This window comes from Cibotium barometz, chromosome 17 (genome assembly GCF_041138505.1).
Source record: "Cibotium barometz isolate CiBa-2024 chromosome 17, ASM4113850v1, whole genome shotgun sequence".
Lineage (NCBI taxonomy): Eukaryota > Viridiplantae > Streptophyta > Polypodiopsida > Cyatheales > Cibotiaceae > Cibotium > Cibotium barometz.
Genome location: NC_141062.1, coordinates 8,349,669 through 8,369,151, shown reverse-complemented (window position 1 = coordinate 8,369,151; position 19,483 = coordinate 8,349,669). Strand labels below are relative to the sequence as shown.

Below are 19,483 nucleotides of genomic sequence, written 5' to 3'. Positions count from 1 at the left end.
GCCATGCGACGTGTGGAACATGAGCGATACCTTGCGGCTTTGGACGCAAGACTGACACTGCTAGTAATGCTAGGGGGTGTTCACACCCAAGCTAATGCCAAGGGGTGTTCACACTTGTTAATGAAAGAATGTGCACAAGCGGAAGCAATGAACATGAGAGAGAGAAAGATTGCAAGCAAGAACTAAGCTTTAATAGCTTGAGGTTACAGAGTACAAGAGCCAGCAAATAGGGCAAGGAATGATATGATGGAATGAATAAAGGGAGCACCTCTTATATACTTGTGCATGAAGCAGTCGGTTGTAGGAAAACAAGCCGACAGCTCCACGACAGCATAAATAGAAGGATGTAATATTTTAACACCCCCTCTGCATCTTGAAGTGTGCAAAAAAGTTAGAAGAAAACTGATGACGAAGGTACGACCATGGACACCTTAGCATGGCCAGTACTGAGTACACCTCGGAAAATGCACATGTCAGCTTGTTGTCTTCAGAGAACATAATGCCAATATAAAGAGCAAAAGAAAATCTGCCTGGCTCCAAACTCAAAGTAGAAATGTGAACACATCACATCCAATAACCTCGAACAAATGAACATGGAACACATCCTGTCCATAGTCTCTGCTAACCAATAGTCCTGGAACTCATCCAAACCATGAAGGAAACTTGGTTGATCTTGGAACTCATCCGGACCATCAAGTGAACTTGCCTGTCTTTATACTTGGAACTCCGACACACGGGTCCCATGCTCCAGATTTTAATATAAGAGAGCTTTTTAAAGCCCCCTCTCCCACCCACAAACAGTTTCTGGAAGACAGCACGTGGGGGGATGCCCTTAGGATCAGAGCAGGACACCAGTCATGTTCTCTCCAGACTGGAAGGCCTTGGGAGAGCTGGGGTTATCACTAGACGAGTTTGTGTCAGTGTCATGTGACTTGTCTTTGCCCTTCTTTGAAGACTTACCCTTGCCCCTGGCTTTGCCTTTGTCCTTTGAGTGACAATCCTTTGACAAGTGGCCTTTCTTCCCACACTTGTAACACCGACTCCGAACTTTCTTCTGCACTGTCCAAAGTGCCTGATCAGGTCCAATAGACGATGAAACTTTCAATTTCCCCTGAGAAACTAGGATGGATTCCTCTTCCAAGAGGAGAGTGCACAGATCATCAAACTCGAGGGAACGTGTTGTGATCTGAGCCCGCAAAGCTCGGGAAACCATGTCATAATCTGTAGGAAGCCTGATGAGGAGGAGAGCAGCTAACTGAGAAGAGGTTAGGGCAGTACCCATTGCCACTAATTGGTCATGAATTACCTTAACCTTCATCACAAATGACTGCATGGAAGTCCCTGCTGTAAACTCCAGAGAAAAGAGCTGACCCAATAGGTTGACAGACCGCATTGTAGAGTCTTGTGCATATAGGTCTGTCAGCTTTCTCCAAACAGAAGCAGCACAATCCAATGTTTGCACGGCGGGGGAGACCTCTAGTGAGATGGCTCGTACATGTGCAGAGTGAGCTTTTGAGTCTTGATTCTCCCAAGCTGAAAGTTCAGTAAGAAAGGCATCCTCCTGTTCCTGAGTCCACTTCCTAGAGCTAGTAGGGCGTTTGGGCTTTCGTTCGTGGCCCTGAACAATCTCCCAGAGACCATTGGATTGGCCTTTCCTGGAAGGTACTCAATCATACCACTGAATTGCTGGAATATCTTGTCACGTGCATCCCGCACTTGGATGCCACGTAGACATTTCTGTACAGAAGGTGCAGGACCTGGGATGGTGAACTGGTCCCATGTGAGCCCAGTCCGGGACGAGTCAGCCAGGGATCCATCTCAGTCATCCGAGGTCACGTGTGCATTGTCCTGCACATGAGTCCAAGGTCAGGTGTGCACTGTCCTGCACATGAAGCAGTGCCAGTCCGCGCTGTGAGTCTCCCTCTGGAATGATGTCAGATGTTCTGTGTATCTGGTTTGCAACTGGATGCCAGGCCTCTGTAGGCATGTAGGTTTGCATGTAGAGATGGGGCCAGCCCATAGGGCTACCCCAGTGCGAAGATTTGCACTTGCACTCTTAGTGTGGGCATGGGGGAGGTGTAGAACCACCCCCAAGGGGCCAGGAGGGCCCAGGCTGTGCCCACCAGCCATGGCTTGGGCTGGAAGGGCTGTCGGCCAGCCCTAGGGCTGCTGGACAGGCAGCCGACAGGGTTAGAAACCCTACCCAGCAAGTCGGCCAGGTGTAGGGGGAAGTCCCACACCCATGCGCATGGTGCCCAGCAGCCTGGAAACTGTCCAGCAGGCAGGCGTAGAGTGGCCAGCATTTATTAAAGTGTGAAAGCATTTTATTAAATAAGACCCAGTCGTGGAGCTTCCTGAAGCTGGCCGACTGGATGCAAAAGGGGGTATAAAAGCCCAGCCAAGAAATCAATGAGGGCATCTCATAATTCACCAAGTGCTCCAAGCAAACAAGGGCCAGGACAGCCAAGAGGTTGCTAAAGCAAAGGGGTGAAGGACTGAAGGTCAAGGGCAGGTTTTCCAGCCAAGAAAAGGTCAAGTTTTCTGTATTTGTTTTTCAGATTTACATCATTCTAATAAAGCAAATACACCATCCGTGGTGGGGGCCCTACAGAGGGTAATTGGGACCCAATACTGTGTCCTCTCCATCTTCCTCTGCACATCGTCTTTCAGTTTGTGCGTTAATTTCCGTCGCGAAAAGAGTGCTGATTTCTGAGTTTTGAAGTACCGATCCTTCTCCGAAGCTCCCGCATATTACAGTGGTATCAGAGCTCACTTCAAGGACAAAGATTCATCAAAGAAAACCAGAAAATTTTTTCGCTCGTGTGGTTGGTTTTTAGACGCCGGTGGACTACCCCTTTCGGAGTGACTCCTGTCCCTCGAAGGACGGTTGGTTTTTAGCCTCCGGAAGCCTCCAGAAGTCTCCCACACAGATAGTGGATGGTCAGATTGCATTCCGGAGAGGAACTGCATTTTCCCGCTATGGCGAGCTTTGGCGACGAGAGAGAACCAGAACCATGGGACCAGAGTGCACCAGGTAGCCCAGCTAGGGCACCCGGCTTGAGTGTCACAGACATGCTCCAGCAGATGATGCGAGCAATCGCAGACCAGACAACCAAGTTGGATGAGCAGAAGGCGCGGATTTTGGCTCTGGAGGAGCGTTCTCGCTCTCCAGCGTCGCGTTTTCCATCTCCTCCTCCCTCTCCTTCCGTACCCCAGATACCAGATCCTCGTCACAGAGACCCTCTCGAGGAGCCACCTTTGAGGACGCACTCTCGCTTGCGCAGAGTGCAAAAATGAAACACAATGGTGGCAAGCCCAAGACTTCCCAGCCGGCTTCTCCCAAGGCTAACGCCTCGGGGGGCAAAAGCCAGAACCAGACGGGGTCTTCCCCAGGACAGAGCCCGGGAGCCTCTGGCTCCAAGAACTCGAACAATGCGTCTAAGCTTACTCCAGACCAGAAAGCGGAGGCAGGCAAGACAGGTGGCAAGTTGAGTGCTGAGGAGCTTTCTCAGTACAGGAAGGAGGGTAGATGTTACTTTTGTCACACAAAAGGACATACTTCTCGGGATTGCCCGAAGAAGCCTCCAAAGGCCGCCGCCGCCTCCACAGCTTCCGTGGTGAGCACAGCTCCCACACAGACCCCAGCGGCTACCCCTAGTTCTTCAACCCCCGGTGCTTCAGTTGGAGCAATTATTAGCCGGGAGCTCGAAGATAAGCAGAAGGGCACCCATGACCAAGAGTATGAGCGCAACGACTTGCTCAAGTCCTTTGGCTACATAGGTGGCCAAAGAGTCGTTGTCTTGTTTGACAGCGGCAGCACGGAGGATGTGATCACCGAAGAGGCCGCTAGGCGTGCCCGTTTCGAGCTGACTCCGGTGGACAAACAAGTTGAGGGTTTTAGCACAGGTATGAGAACGAGCGTCAAGTATGAAGCTCTAGGTGCTAAGTCAGTGATTCAGGGCATAGAGTTTGTGCGTGACTTTATGGTTGCCCCTCTTGTAGGAGCAGACATAATTTTGGGTATCCAGTGGTTTCACAAGTTTCTTCCTGATGTCAAGTGGGACAAGCACACGTTCCAGATTGATCGGAATGTGTCAAACACCCCGGTGACCATTAAGTGTGAGCCAGGTATTCCAAACTTTCCACTCATAAGCCACTTGCAGGCTAAGCGAGCAGTCAGGAAAGGCGCACAGTGTGCGATGATTTACATCCAGACAGCCCAGACGGTGGCCAGTGCTTCCGAGAAGTATTCGGTTCTCCATGAAAAGTTCCAGAAGATTTTTCTTCGGGACAGTCTCCCTCCCCAGCTCCCCCCGTCCAGACCGGAGGATCACAAGATTGACCTCCTCCCAGGCTCGGAACCCCCGAGCAAGTTTCCGTATCGCCTTTCTAAGGCAATGGAATCGGAGTTGGACCGCCAACTCCAAGAATTGTTGCAAGCTGGCTTCATCCGCCCCAGCGTGTCGCCATTTGCAGCTCCGATCTTGTTTGTCAAGAAGAAAGATGGGTCTTCTCGGTTGTGTGTCGATTATCGTGCACTCAACAAGCTGACTATCAAGAGCAGATTCCCGATGCCTCGAATTGACTATATCCTCGAGAGGCTGAATGGAGCTAAGGTGTTCTCCAAACTGGATTTAAAGAGTGGGTACCACCAGGTACGGATTGTTGAGGGGGACATCCCCAAGACAGCTTTCCGTACAAAACGGGCCCACTATGAATTTGTGGTTATGCCATTTGGATTGACGAACGCCCCAGCTACATTTAACCGCATGATGATGCGTATTTTCCAGGAGTTGATTGGAGTGTGTGTTCATATTTCTGGACGACATACTCATATTTTCAGCTACAGTTGAGCAGCATGACATTGATGTGGAGAAAGTCCTTAAGTTGCTGGAAAGCAACGAGCTCTATGTCAATGAAAAGAAGTCAAAATTTTATTTGTTCCAGGTACATTACTTGGGATATATAATTAGTGCTGAAGGCATTCGACTTGATCCGGCTAAAGTGGCCGAGATTGTTAACTGGGAAGTACCTCAGACCGCTTATGACATTAGATCATTTGTGGGTATATGCCAGGCATATTCCACCCACATTGACAAGTTTTCTGATCTCTCGGCAAACCTCACCGATCTGCTAAAGGGAGTGAAAACAAGAAGGCAAAAGATTCGAATGACTCCACGAGCGTTGGAGGCATTCCAGAACCTCAAGGTGGCTTTGTCAGAAGCGCCTTGTTTAGCCCTTGCCTCGTGGGACGAATCATTTCAAGTGATCACCGATGCGAGTAACATCGCAATTTGAGGTGTCTTGCAACAGAATGGTCATCCAGTAGCTTACATGTCTCGTAAGTTACTGCCCGCCGAAAAGAACTACTCAGTCTATGATCGTGAACTCCTAGCAATTATACAGGCCTTGAAACATTGGAAACATTTCCTGTATGGCCGTGACTTCGAGGTTCGCACTGACCATCAGGCATTGCGCTGGATTCAGACGATGCCAAGTGCACAGTGGAGTGATCGACAACACCGCTAGAGTCAGATATTCCAGCAGTTCGATGGCATGATTGAGTACCTTCCAGGAAAGGCCAATCCAGTGGCTGATGCTTTGAGCAGGAAGGGACAAGTATCTGCGATTCAGACCACTAGACTTGACCTTGTTGGTACAGGACTAGAAGACATGAAGCACACGTACGCGGATTCCGAGGAATTCGGTACACAGTGGGAACAGGCATTGGATGCCACAGGACCATGCCATTTTCTGATACGCGATGGTTGGCTTTTCTACAAAGGCCGACTATGTGTCATGAAATCATTCCGGGCAGCTCTTCTCCACGATGCCCATGACGCCATTACAGGTGGTCATAGGGGCATGAATTCGACTCTGGAGAAATTAGAACGGCAATACTACTGGCCAAAGATGAGGCGTGATGTGTTTACATATGTACGACGCTGTGACATTTGTCAAAAGGTGAAAGCTCCTCGTGGAAAGAAGATAGGGTTGTTACAGCCTTTGCCAATTCCTGAGGATCCTTTCCAGGACATTTCGATGGACTTTGTCACAAATCTGCCTCCCAGTCCGAGTAAGCGTGATACACAGTGTTTAACTATTGTTGATAGGTTCAGCAAATTTGTTATGCTTATTCCTTGCAGGGCCAATGTGACCACCGAGGATGTTGCCCAGCTATTCATTCGACATTGGTACCCGATTGGTGGGATTCCTAGGACCATAGTGTCAGACCAAGATGCCAAGTTTACCAGTCATTTTTGGAGGGCATTGTTTGATAATTTTGGTACTAAGTTGAATTTTTCCAGTGCATTCCACCCACAGACAGATGGCCAGACAGAGATATACAACCAGTTGGCCTTTGATGTGCTGAAGTGTTATGTCCACGATCAGCAAGGTAAGTGGGAATCGTTTTTGCCTTTAGTTCAAGCTGTTTTGAATGACTCTTTTTCTTCAGCTATTGGCAGGACTCCATATGAGGCAACGTTTGGAAGGCCTTTCCAGTCGTTGTTAACCAGGACTTCGTCTTCAGTATCGGAGGCGAACAGAGTGACGGAGTCTTACCAGGAGATCCTGGAGTCAGTTAAAGACAGATTGGCTAAAGCGCAAGAGGCCTATACTCGACAGGCCAATAAAGACCGAAGGGACATGAAGTTTTCGGAAGGGGATTGGGTGTATCTTCGGATTATGAAGCAAAGATTGAAGCAGGTGGGCAAGCGATGCCCAAAGTTGTCTTTCAGGAGCTTCGGACCATTTCCCATCCGGAAAAAGATTAATGAGGTGTCTATGCAGTTAAAGCTACCTCCGAGTTGGACTATGCACGATGTATTTCATGTCAGTTGGTTAAAGCCATATGCATGTCCACCCCCTTCAGAGGTCAAAGACGAAGCGGAACCAGACATTATTGATGAAGCAGAGGTAATGGTTCCAGAACAGATCCTTCTGCACCGTTTCAAACATGGCTCAGGCCGAAGACTATGACAGTTTCTCACGAAGTTTCAGGACCGAGGAACTCATGAAGCGGTATGGCTCGACAAAGAATTTTTCGAAGACTATCCGGCATTATTGACGGATTATTTGGAGGCTATGCAGCTTCCGTCAAGTTAAGCAGAAGGGGATGTCACGTGCATCCCGCACTTGGATGCCACGTAGACATTTCTGTACAGAAGGTGCAGGACCTGGGATGGTGAACTGGTCCCATGTGAGCCCAATCCGGGACGAGTCAGCCAGGGATCCATCTCAGTCGTCCGAGGTCAGGTGTGCATTGTCCTGCACATGAGTCCAAGGTCAGGTGTGCACTGTCCTGCACATGAATGCAGTGCCAGTCCGCGCTGTGAGTCTCCCTCTGAAATGATGTCAGATGTTATGTGTATCTGGTTTGCAACTGGATGCCAGGCCTCTGTAGGCATGTAGGTTTGCATGTAGAGATGGGGCCAGCCCATAGGGCTACCCGAGTGCGAAGATTTGCACTTGCACTCTTAGTGTGGGCATGGGGGAGGTGTAGAACCACCCCCAAGGGGCCAGGAGGGCCCAGGCTGTGCCCACCAGCCATGGCTTGGGCTGGAAGGGCTGTCGGCCAGACCTAGGGCTGCTGGACAGGCAGCCGACAGGGTTAGAAACCCTACCCAGCAAGTCGGCCAGGTGTAGGGGGCAGTCCCACACCCATGCGCATGGTGCCCAGCAGCCTGGAAACTGTCCAGCAGGCAGGCGTAGAGTGGCCAGCATTTATTAAAGTGTGAAAGCATTTTATTAAATAAGACCCAGTCGTGGAGCTTCCTGAAGCTGGCCGACTGGATGCAAAAGGAGGTATAAAAGCCCAGCCAAGAAATCAATGAGGGCATCTCATAATTCACCAAGTGCTCCAAGCAAACAAGGGCCAGGACAGCCAAGAGGTTGCTAAAGCAAAGGGGTGAAGGACTGAAGGTCAAGGGCAGGTTTTCCAGCCAAAAAAGGTCAAGTTTTCTGTATTTGTTTTTCAGATTTACATCATTCTAATAAAGCAAATACACCATCCGTGGTGGGGACCCTACAGAGGGTAATTGGGACCCAATACTGTGTCCTCTCCATCTTCCCCTTCTCTCTCTATTTTCTGCACATCGTCTTTCAGTTTGTGCGTTAATTTCCGTCGCAAAAAGAGTGCTGATTTCTGAGTTTTGAAGTACCGATCCTTCTCCGAAGCTTCCGCATATTACATATCTGTCTCCAACGGTGTTGCTGGTCACTCCACTGTGAACTTGGCATTGTCTAAATCCAGCGTAATGCCTGATGGTCAGTGCGAACCTCAAAGTCACGGCCATAAAGAAAATGTTTCCAATGTTTCCAATGTTTCACGGCCGTAAAGAAAATGTTTCCAATGTTTCAAGGCCTGTATAACTGCTAGGAGTTCACGATCGTAGACTGAGTAATTTTTCTTTGCGGGCAGTAACTTACGAGACATGTAAGCTACTGGATGACCATTCTATTGTAACACACCTCCAATTGCGATGCTACTCGCATTGGTGATCACCTGAAATGGCTCGTCCCACGAGGCAAGTGCTAAACAAGGTGCTTTTGATAAAGCCACCTTGAGGTTCTTGAATCCTCCCCGACTGGATGCTAGTCAACTGGTTTTACCACAGTCGACTGACTGAAAAAAGCCCCACGACTGCATAAAATAGCATTTAATGCTGAAAAATCATGCGTGTTCACACCTAGGCTGACTGGCCACTTGCGCTGGCTGGGTGAAATATGCGATAGCTAGGACTGATTTATGCTCTGGGTATTTATACCCTTACTGGTTGCTGGTCAGCTGGTTTTACCCCAGTCAGCTGACTGAAAAAAGCCCCACGACTGCATAAAGTAGCATTTAATGCTGAAAAATCATGCGTGTTCACACTTGGGCTGACTGGCCACTTGCACTGGCTGCTGGACAGCCTTCTAGGCTCTGGCCGCCTGGCTGCCCGATGGGCTGGCCCAAGGCAAGTCGGCTGCCTGGCCAAGACCTCTTGGGCTCGCCGACAGCCTGCCCAGCCCTTCCTTGGGCTGGTGGGCAAGGGCCATGGGCCCCTTGGGGTGGCCTAAGGCCTACCCCCGGCCCAAACATGGGGTATAATCCCCTTTCTGGGGTAGCCCTAAGGGATACCCCCTTCTACATGCAACCTACACAGATGTCTAGCATCTAGCCACAGACCAAACACATAGAGCAACTGACATCATTCCAGAGGGAGACTCAGCACGGACTGGCAATATTTCATGTGCAAGACAATGTGCAAGACAATGCACACCTGACCTCGGACGAATGGAGTGAAACCCTGGCTGACTCGTCTCGGCCTGGGCTCATATGGAACCAGTTTTCCACCCCAAGTCTTGCACCTTCTTGTACAGATATGTCTCCGAAGTGCGGGATGCACGTGACACAATCACATTGAACACATGACATTGCCCCGAGGGATTTGGCAACACTTGGCTTCTTTGTATAACAAGGTATCACCCATGAAGAGGATTTCCTTGGAAGTGCAAATGCGAGTGATGAATCCTGCAAAGTCTTCGACGATGCGAGAGCACATCAACAAACTCCAAGCTCTTCTGTAGGAGGTTCTTCAGGCAGGGAAGGAGATATCTGTCTCATCTTACCCCTCAGTACTCAGCTTTCTATTCTTCTTTGATCACCAGTGGGAGGCTCAACACCATCACATGGGAGGAGCTTGTGCCGACAGTTTCGGATCAGGAAAAGCGGTTTATAAACCCTCCACATGGCAAAGGTTCTGAGCCCCTAACTAGACAGCGGTCAAAAGGCCGCAACAACAACAAGGGCAAAGGAAAGTCTTCACCAGCGAAGTCTTCTGAGAAGAAGCCCGACTCAAGAGCGTGATGCTTTGAAGGCCGAGCGAACCTGTAACCATTGTGGCCAAAAGGGTCACCATTGAAGGAAGTGTCCTTAGAGGAGCACCGAGAAAGGTGCTGATTCCTCAGTTGCAGCTACAAAGACTCCAGCTTTTATGCACTTGGAGATTATGGACACCGGAGCATCATCTTCTTCGAGAAGGGAGGCAGTTGGTCTCACCACTAGAGATACTTGGAAGTGGATTCTCGACAGTGGTGCTTCCCGGCACATGACTCCTTCCCGAGAGTTATTACGTGATCTTCGACGGCAAACACGTCACATCCTTATTGGTGACAAATCCACTACCCCGATTCACAGTGAGGGCACGTTGGAGATTATTCCTGATGGTAGAGGGTGCATGAGGTAAGACTGGCATACGGGTGGAGTTTGATGAGCATTTTGTTGCTCTCCAGGACAAAACAACAGGCCAGGTTGTTTGGGAAGGCGGAGTAGAGAATGGAATTTACAAACTCTCAGCACTCTCTTCTCTAACAGGTACTCAGCTAGGTGATTTGTGGCAGTTTCGTCATGGCCACTTGAATGTGGATACGCTACGGTGAATGCGGATACGCTATGGCGAACTTTACGGGACCAGATGGTGGATGGCTTGCTAGATGTTGGCAGCAAGCAGGGACATTCCAATTCTTGCATTCGTCAACCAGACGAGCTTTTATAGGTAAATTATGCATTGATCTCTTGTATCATTCGGGACACAGAGCCTACTTCAATTAAGGAAGCTCTTTCCCATGAGACTTGGAGGAAAGCCATGCAAGTGGGACTTGAAGCCATAGAGAAGAATAAAACTTGGGAGTTGGTTCTGAGGCCGTCAAACGATCAGTCATTGGTGTCAAGTGGATCTACAAGGCCAAGTATACGTCTGATGGGTCGGTGGACAAGCACAAGGCCAAACGTAGCTAAGGGCTATGCTTAGCAACCTGGCATCAACTATGACACTTTTGCACCGACAGCTAGGATGACCATGATTCGGACAAGCCTTGCCCTTGCCTCTTCTCAGCGGTGGCCGGTGTATCAGATGGATGTACAATCTGCGTTCCTAAATGGTGACTTGCAGGAGGAGGTGTATATTGAGCAACCTCCAGGCCTTCAAGTTCCGAGATCAAAGGGTATGGTTTACAGGTTGCGGAAGGCCTTGTATGGTCTTAAACACGCTCCCAAGGATTGGAATCAAAAGATTGATTCTTTCTTTCTTAGAAAGGGTTTCCAGAGATCAGGCAAATCCGAACTTGTATCTCTTTCGGGAACGCGGTATGGTCACTTTGATTAACCTCTATGTGGATGATCTTATTCTCACTGGCGGTCATGTGGAGCACATAGCTCTGACGAAGGCTGCCTTGTCAAAGGAGATTGAGCTGACAGATTCAGGCTTACTCCATTTCTTTTTGGGAGTGGAGATTTGGCAGAACGACAGGGGTTTCTTTGTTTCTCAGCAACGGTATGTTCATGAGTTGCAGGAGGCCTTTGGAATGGAGAACTGCAAGCCTATTTCATCTTCGATGGACCTGAATATACCAAACTGACAATACATGATCCTTGTGAGCAGGTTGGTGCCTCCTTGTATTGGAAGCTTGTTGGTTCATTGATTTGGTTGCTTAACACCAGATTGGACTTGAGTTTTCCAATGGGGCTATTGAGCTCGTTTATGTAGACACCTTTGAAGACTCATTGGGACGCAGAAATGTGGATCTTGCAGTATCTGCAAGGTACGTAGGATCTTGGACTCTTCTATGACACTGGAGGGGGAACGAAGGACCAAGTCAGTCTCCGAGATTGGAGTGACTCTGATTGGGGAGGAGATCTAGACACAAGGATATCTACATTAGGCTACGGATTTACCCTTGGCTAAGGAGCTATTTCTTGGAGCAAAAAGAGGCAGCCAACTATTGCCTTGTCTTCTAATAAGGCAAAGTACCGAGCTGCTTGTGGTGCTGCTTGCGAGGTCGTGTGGCTGCGGAGGTTACTCGGCGAGATTGGGTTTCCACAGAAGGAACCCACGGTCATCTAGTGCGATAACCAGAGCTGTATAGCGATTGCTCGGAACCTGGTCTTCCATGCCCAGACCAAGCACATAGAGATACAATATCACTTTGTTCGCGCGAGAAGATTTTGGCTAGTGACATCTTGCTTATCTTTTGGTCGACGTCGGACAATGCAGTGGACCTCTTCATGAAGCTGCTACCTCAACAAACGCTTCGTCAGCACTCCAAACTCACTGGGGTTGGTTCCACATCCAGGAGCTGAGAGGGGGTGTTAGCAATCATCTCCTGTCTGTACCATATTACTCAGTAGGGAGTGAGGGTCTTTGTTGTGGGTGTGCCCACCCAGATAGGAGTTCTCTCCATTTTTCCTCATTGTCCATTTTTTCCCTGTTTTTCTGGTCGTGGGGGACTGTTTTCTTCTGGTCTGACACTGGCCGACTGACGTTGCACTGGCCGACTTTGATTCAGATGCTGGCCAACTGGATTTGATCCAGTCGTGGGGCTCTCATGGGGCTGTCGACCTGTTTTGCTGTGGCCGACCAGCAGCCCAGGGTGGTATTTATACCACCCTTGCCCCACATACCATTCTTGTACCGGATCTCTTGTGTATATAGTAGAGTTTATACACCTTCTCTCTCCTGCAGTTCTGCGCTTTCTTTCTCACAGCAGTTTGTCTCATTTCCACTGCCCATTCCAACAGCTTGCTGACCTCTAGGCCCCTGCCACGTGTCAAAAGCAGCTGCCCACTGCTGCCTAACCTGCCCGGAAAACAGCCCTTCCTGTCTGATACACAATTAGGTCTTCACTCTAGCCTAGAGTTGAGGATCCCGCCCTTCCACTGTCCTCTCGGTCCTAGACTTGATCTACACTATGTCCAGCACCCGACTCTTGGCCTAACAATCTGCCTAGACCTTTGTACAATGAATGATCCAACTGGATTGTAATTGTGTGCAGAACTATGCACTGCCAGACACCAACACCAACTATGACCTACACCTACTGCGAATGGCAACTTGACTCTGGACTAACGCTCCGTGCTCATCCAAAAGGTAACTGGACGGTGTACTCTACAAGTATGTCGACGTGGCATCCTAGTACACCAGGTGCGCGTGGGTGAAAGAAGCCCAAGAGCAAGTAGGTTTCTGAAGCGTACAAAGCACTATTGATCATTCAGTAGCCATTCGTGTTCATACAAGAGAGTCAACTTGGTGGTAAAGGGTTGCATCGCTACTTTGTAAAAGCCTTTCACTTTGACATGATTCCAAGAGACGCTCTTTTGAGAAGGATGGAAGAAAGATTATTTTTTGGCCACTGTGCAAATTTATGAACAAGTGAAATGCCATGTGCATATTGGAGATGGTATCTTAAAGATGCTCAATAGAATAGTGACATTGGGGTGAAACAAGGATGCACCCTCTCAACCCCTCCCTCTGTTATAGGCAGACTACAAGTGAGACATTATCGTTGGAGAAATGCTTCATTGACAAGTGGGATATATGGAAGCAACAGTGAAATGGTAAAGGGCACCCATCCAGAAAACCATTTTTTGTTATCCACCATCCATCCTGCACTTATCTTACTCTTGTGAGTTTTCTGCATTCTACAGCTTGCTTCCAATGCTATCTTTGGCAATCTATATAAGGGTAGTTTCTGAAGCTTGAGTACGTAATCTACTAGCCTCTGTGTCCCCAAGATCTCAACGTGCCCGTGCCCGTGCCTAAGTGCGTGTCCAGCACCTAATGCTGCTTCTGCTGCCCCACTTTCTGCCAACCACTAACCTTATCCAATATAACTTCATAGTGCATAGGCAAAGCCTCTATCATACCACATAATGGAGTACATATGAAATGATGAAGGATAGAAGGCATGCATGTGTCACAGGGTGGCACTCAACTACAATGAATTAGCATGTAGTGCCAAAAAAGAATATTTGGAATAAAAGAAAGCTTACCGTGCCTGGACCTTCAGTACATGGGCCACCAAGAAAAGCCATAATACGAGCTCCTGTGCCGGGCATGCAGGCTCCCAACAAGCCAGCTGCAACTGTGAGAGCCATGCCGGTGCACCGCATGGGTCTATGCACCGACTGAACAGGCCATGCATCCCTTTGCAAATCATCCAGTAGCTGTCATACAAGAAGCACACATCATGCCATCGAACTGTGCAAACCAGCATTCTCCACCTAACTGGTGTGCGCTTAGGTAGCATACAAAAGACGAGGAAGTTAGGGGTCTAACCGCTCCCAGGTTGTACTCGCATTCTGCCTGAGGAAGAAGGAAGCGACTGACACCACTGACAAAGGTCCCATCACGCACAGCAGCGGGAAGGTTAGGTTGCTGTCCCTTTGGCTGAAAAGTCCGTCGGGAGGGAGAAAGGCCTAGCTGATCGAGAATCGTCTCCTTGCTGATCTCCTTGGATCCTCTAAAGACATAAGCTTTAGGCATCTCTGCAGATCCGAGCTCATGTACTTGTACTTGTGTTCCAAATGTGATCATGCCTACTAATGCATGCTCCGGGAGTAACTCAATGGCCTGCTTCAGGGCCTTCTTCAAGAAACCGAGCTCCTCCTCGATGAGGCAAGTGTCCAGGACAAAGAGAAACACTGGAGGTAATGATTTGTCAGCTGGAGGTGCATACTCCACAGTAGAATACTGCTGGAAGAGCTCGGGTGGCAGGTTGTTGTCGGCAATGTGATGATAGTGCGGGGGGAAGTGGTTGCGTTGGAAGCAGAAGGGGCAAACCCATAGCTTGGCCATGAAATCTATTTGAGCATAAGGGCATAGAAAGGCAGAGCAAGTCTTGCAGCGGAGAGGTGGGTATGGAAGCGCCTGCTTGTCAGAGAAATGGCGGAGCGGCGTGTAGACAGTAGCCATGGGCACCACACACTTGCTCGCTTCAACTTTGGAGCTCGGCCATATGTTCCATGTGAATCTTACACCATCCTGGCCCTCTAGTTCTGCAAAATCTGCCATGGCTAATCTGCTGCCGTCGCTGTGTTTGTGAATGTGACTACAACTCCTCTGCTGGTCTAGAGGAAAGCTTCTACTGTACCCTTATGTGCAAGGTTTGCTCTGTTTCTCTGATATGACCTGAAAACCCCATACTTCAGAATGCCATAATTCTGATCCCTTCATGAAAACTGTTCTGATTTCTGACAAATGATTTTTCCCTGAAAACAATCTGATGATAAAGTTAAAACTCGATTTAATTTGATCTTAACCCATACAAATCATTTGCTAATGTGCCTTACTTAAGCTCAATTAATACAAATCTTTCTCTCAACTAGTTAGGGACTTATGGACGGTTAGGCATGAGTACCCAACCATAAGCAGCCAACCCCATCCGCCATCATCAGTGACAGCAAGGACTGGCTGTAACAACCCTTAAACTCAAAATGTCGTTAAGAAGGGTCCTTGGGTTAAGAATTAAAACAGCTCCTAATGTGCCCTGATTTGCACTTAAGGCAGATTAGCCGAACGCAGCTCTGATGTGCCCAAATTAACCTACTGTAGTCCAATAATCTACGAGTTGAGGCAAAAGAGCAGATTTGCGCAGTGTTCTTCTGAATTTACCCTAAACTTAATCAGATCCAAGCTCGGAATAAATGCTATTAATGCAGAATGCAGAATAGATTCCGCGATGCGAAATCAATCCCTTGATATGATACCTGTTGTGATTTTCAAAAGAATTCTGATGAAAAGAGCACACTTACCTCGAATTGATCGAGCCAAATAAATTGAAGGCGGTTCCTCTTCGCTTCAGCAAACCCTATATACGTTTTCCTCCAAACCTCTAATAATGTTCGTTGTGATGAGGGAATCCTTGCAGGGTTTTGTTAGGCAGGTTCTGACGAAACCTTACCCGAGGCCCGAGGCTATGGAGTGATCTGTGGGCACTCGGCAGACAGACAAGGTTTTCACAATTTACAGGCTGCAGCCATATTAGAAATAGAAATAGAAATTTGACCCGGACCTAAAATGGAGTCGGCCTCATTAAATACGACCTAAATTTTATAGTGGTTTCACATTTGGTCGATGATGACGGTAAATTAGCCTCCAAGAGTGACCTAAGACCAAGCATACTTTCATCCCACTTGAAGAAGAGGCCAACATAGACATCTTCGACTAGGGCTCATGCATGGTGTTGCTTGCAAATGAAGATCAATACCAGGATGCAACAAAAACGATACTTAGGGCTCTTGAAAAGAGTTCCACTTTGTAGATGAATGTGGGAGAGGGTTTGATAATAATCCCACATGGGGACTTATGGGAGTCCTAGAATTTTTGTATAAAAGGTGGCTCATTTGAGAGCTTTACACACTTTGGGCTTAGTTCATGCAAGAGCTCCTTTGAGAGACCTACTCTCCCTCTTCTCCATAGAGGTGAAGACTCTTCTCTCACCCCATCTACATCTTTGTATGAGATAAATCTCTTCATTGAATCATTAGCAATGTCATGAGTCTTTCTCATCCTCTTCTCTAATCATTTTACTCTTATGCATGCTTTTAGTATTTCATTTTTGAGTACATGGATTGATTTGAAGCTTTCATGGAAGCTTGATGCTTGAATGTATGCATGCTTGTAGGAAGATAGGAGTGGAGTGAGGTCTTTCTCTTTGCTTGAGTGCATAGTGATTGTATTCCTCTTGCTTGTATTCGTGAATGAATGGGTGTGAAGGAATGAGGACAAGTTGAGCATGTGTGTATGCTTAGTCTAGTGTCAAGTGATGGTAGCCATGAGCATTCTCTCCATTTGTGGATAAGCTCTTGTGCACCGGTACGGGTCGAATCCCTAGCTCCGAAAGGGATGCAAATCCCATTGGAGTGAGCTTAGTGTGGATCGTACTCCTCTTACTACAAGAGAGAGAGTTTTCCGTCTCTCCATTGGCGCCGCTGCCGGGGAGAAGACTCAAATCCGGTTGAGAGTGTGTGGAAACCACCACTATTTCCTCTTTTGGTTGCAAAACCATTGAGTGATTAGATTAAGTTCGAGTGTGTGATCTCGGTGTGAGTAGATAAGGTTAGGATAAGAAAAAAAAAAACCATTGGGCGGTTGAGGTTTCTCCCGCATTGTTTTTTATGTTTTATTGCTTTTTCCAAGTACCGTTCATTATGTTTACCTTCATTGTTTTATGTCATTTCATGCTTTCAAGCTTTTCTCGCTAAACATGTAATTAGTAGTAAAAATAAAAAAATAAAAGAGGTGTGTTGCTAAGCTCTTCCATAGCTTATGCAAGCTCCATGGACTCCCAAGCGTGAAGCCCGCTTAAGAAAGAGAGGAGAGAGGGAAAGAGAAGGGAGAAAGGAAGAGAGGAGAGGTTGAAAATTTGTTTTTTATTTTTTATTTTGTTTGAGAATTTTGCATTGATCTTCACTCTGGCCGCACGTCACTCAAGGCGCAGCAAAAAGAATTAAAGAAGTGAACTAGCCGGAGGAGAAGGTGGCCTTAAAATATATATATATATATATATATATATATATATATACATCTATATATATATATATTTTTATATTTCTATTTTTTACAGTGGCATTGAAACGCAGCATCGTGGAGGAGAAGGCTTTTAAGAGAAAAAAACAAATATATATATATATATATATATATATAATTGTTTTAATCGTTTTTACGATTGGCATAGGCGTGAAGAGCTCTGCTGAGCAGCCGAAGGTGGTGAGGTGGCGAAGGTTTGAAAAAGGCCGCGTGGAGTATTGTGGGGCTGTCGGCTGCTGGCAGCTGGAGGCAGGGCAGCAAAAGGCCATTGGAGGTGGCGTGGAGACTGGTCGCGTGGGAGACGTGAAGGAAAGCCTGGCTGGCCGCCTGGCTGCGAATGAGCTGGCGAAGGAGTAAGGCACGGTGAGGAGGTGGCCGTCGGCAAGAGCGCAGAGCGGCAGCAAACGGCTGAAAGCAGCAGTGCGCAGAGCAGAGTGGCCAGCAGCGTCAGTGTAAGCGGGAGCAGTGCGAAGAAGAAGAAGCAGAAGCGAAGGGGCAGTAGGCTCAAGGCGGCTGTAGCTGTTGGGCACGGGCAAAGGAAAAGAGGCGACGAAGAGAAGGCAGTGGGCCAGCAGCGGCTAAGGAGTCGGCAAGAGCGCAAGCGAAGGCACGTAGCGTTGGCATAAGCTAGCGCAGCAGAAACAGAAGAAAGCTTGCAAGGTGGCTGCAGCTGAAGTGGCCTGCAGAGGCAGCTGTAGAAGGCGAGGCGCAGAGGAGAAATAAAAGAAATAAAAGAAGCGCTCAGGCGAGGAGAAAGGCAAGCGGAGGCGGCTGCTCTCTGCAGGCGAAGAAGAAAGACTCTCTGCAGGCGAGGAGAAAGGTCAGCGTGGAGTTGAGAGGTTGCAGTAGACGGCGGCTGCGGCTGCAAGCAGGACGATGACTGAAAGAAGATAAAACGAAGCAGAGGAGGAGGACGGCGCATTGAAGACAACCGCGTGCGCCAGCGTCGAATCCGGGAGCGGTGCGGCGAGCGGCGTGCGAGCGAGAGAAGAAGATAAGGTAAGTGAAATTTTCAAATTTTTTATTTTTTATTTTTTATTTATTTTTATTTTTCATTTATTTTTATTTTTTTTAAAAAAAACATAAAGAAAAAGAAAAACAATCAAAAAACCAAAAAAAAAAAAGAGAACAACTAAATACTTAAAAAATAGAGAGAAAAAAAAATTAAAAAATTTAAAAAATAAAAAAATTTAAAAAATAAAAAAAAAATTATTTGTTTCTTAAGAGTCCATAGTGTGTGCATATTTTTATTTTTTCATTTCTGTAATTTTTAGCATATTTAGTGTAATTTGCATTGTTTTAAATTTTTGTAATATATTAAAAAAAAAACAAAAAAAACAACAAAACAAAACAAAAGAAAAAAAGCAAAAAGAAAAAAAGAAGAAAAAACAATTTTTATTTTGAAATCATTGTTTATTATTTAAAATTTTGCATAATTTAAGTAGCTTGCATTTTTCATTTTTTATTTTTTATAAAATTTTTGTAAATGATGCATAATTAGTATAGTCATATTTTTTATCTGGCACGAAATTTATTCATTTTATTAAAAAAAAAAAAACAAACAAACAAACAATAAAAACAAACAAACAAACAAACAAACAAACAAAAAAAAAACAAAAGGAGGAAAGAAAACAAAAGAAAATTTTTGATTTTTTTTAGGAGTCTATTATTTTTTTGCATATTTTGTAGTTCTTCATTTTTTTAAATTTTTTTTTGCATAATTAGTGTAACCTGCATTTTTTTCATTTTTTGTAACTTTGTGCATAGTTAGTATTTTTTTAGTGTGATTCATAATTTTTGTGTAAATTCAAAAAAAAATATAAATCAAAATCATAAAATCATAAAATCATTAAAAAAAAAACAATAAAAAAATAAGATAGATAGTTACGTCCACATACTCCTTTTAGTTGCCTTTAGTGGTTAGGTAGGGTAAAAAATATATATATATATATATACATATATATATATATTTTTATCAAAAAAACAAAACACAAAAACCAAAACAAAAAAAACAAAACACAAAAACCAAAACAAAAACACATAAAAACCCAAAAACCAAAACAAAATTTGACCTTATGCACTTACGGTCAGGACGTCTGATAGATTCTGCCATAGGGCCTAGGGCACCTTCTAGA

The 19,483-nt window shown here is 46.6% G+C and overlaps 1 protein-coding gene across 2 annotated transcripts in view; it reads right to left on the bottom strand.

The window, feature by feature from the left end:
- LOC147629644 (protein transport protein SEC23 E-like) overlaps positions 1–16,005 on the bottom strand; it is a 30,774-nt gene extending 14,769 nt beyond the window's left edge. The window contains exons 1-3 of one of the 2 annotated variants that reach the window (XM_086811147.1): positions 15,572–16,005; positions 14,097–15,039; positions 13,811–13,984 (exon numbers count right to left, since the gene is read on the bottom strand). In XM_086811147.1, coding sequence (XP_086667273.1) covers positions 13,811–13,984; positions 14,097–14,831 — 909 coding nt within the window. In that variant the 5' untranslated portion in view covers positions 14,832–15,039; positions 15,572–16,005. The remainder of the gene's footprint in view (positions 1–13,810; positions 13,985–14,096; positions 15,040–15,571) is intronic. The other variant, XM_086811148.1, reaches the window with a different exon arrangement.
- Positions 16,006–19,483: the final 3,478 nt, after the last annotated feature.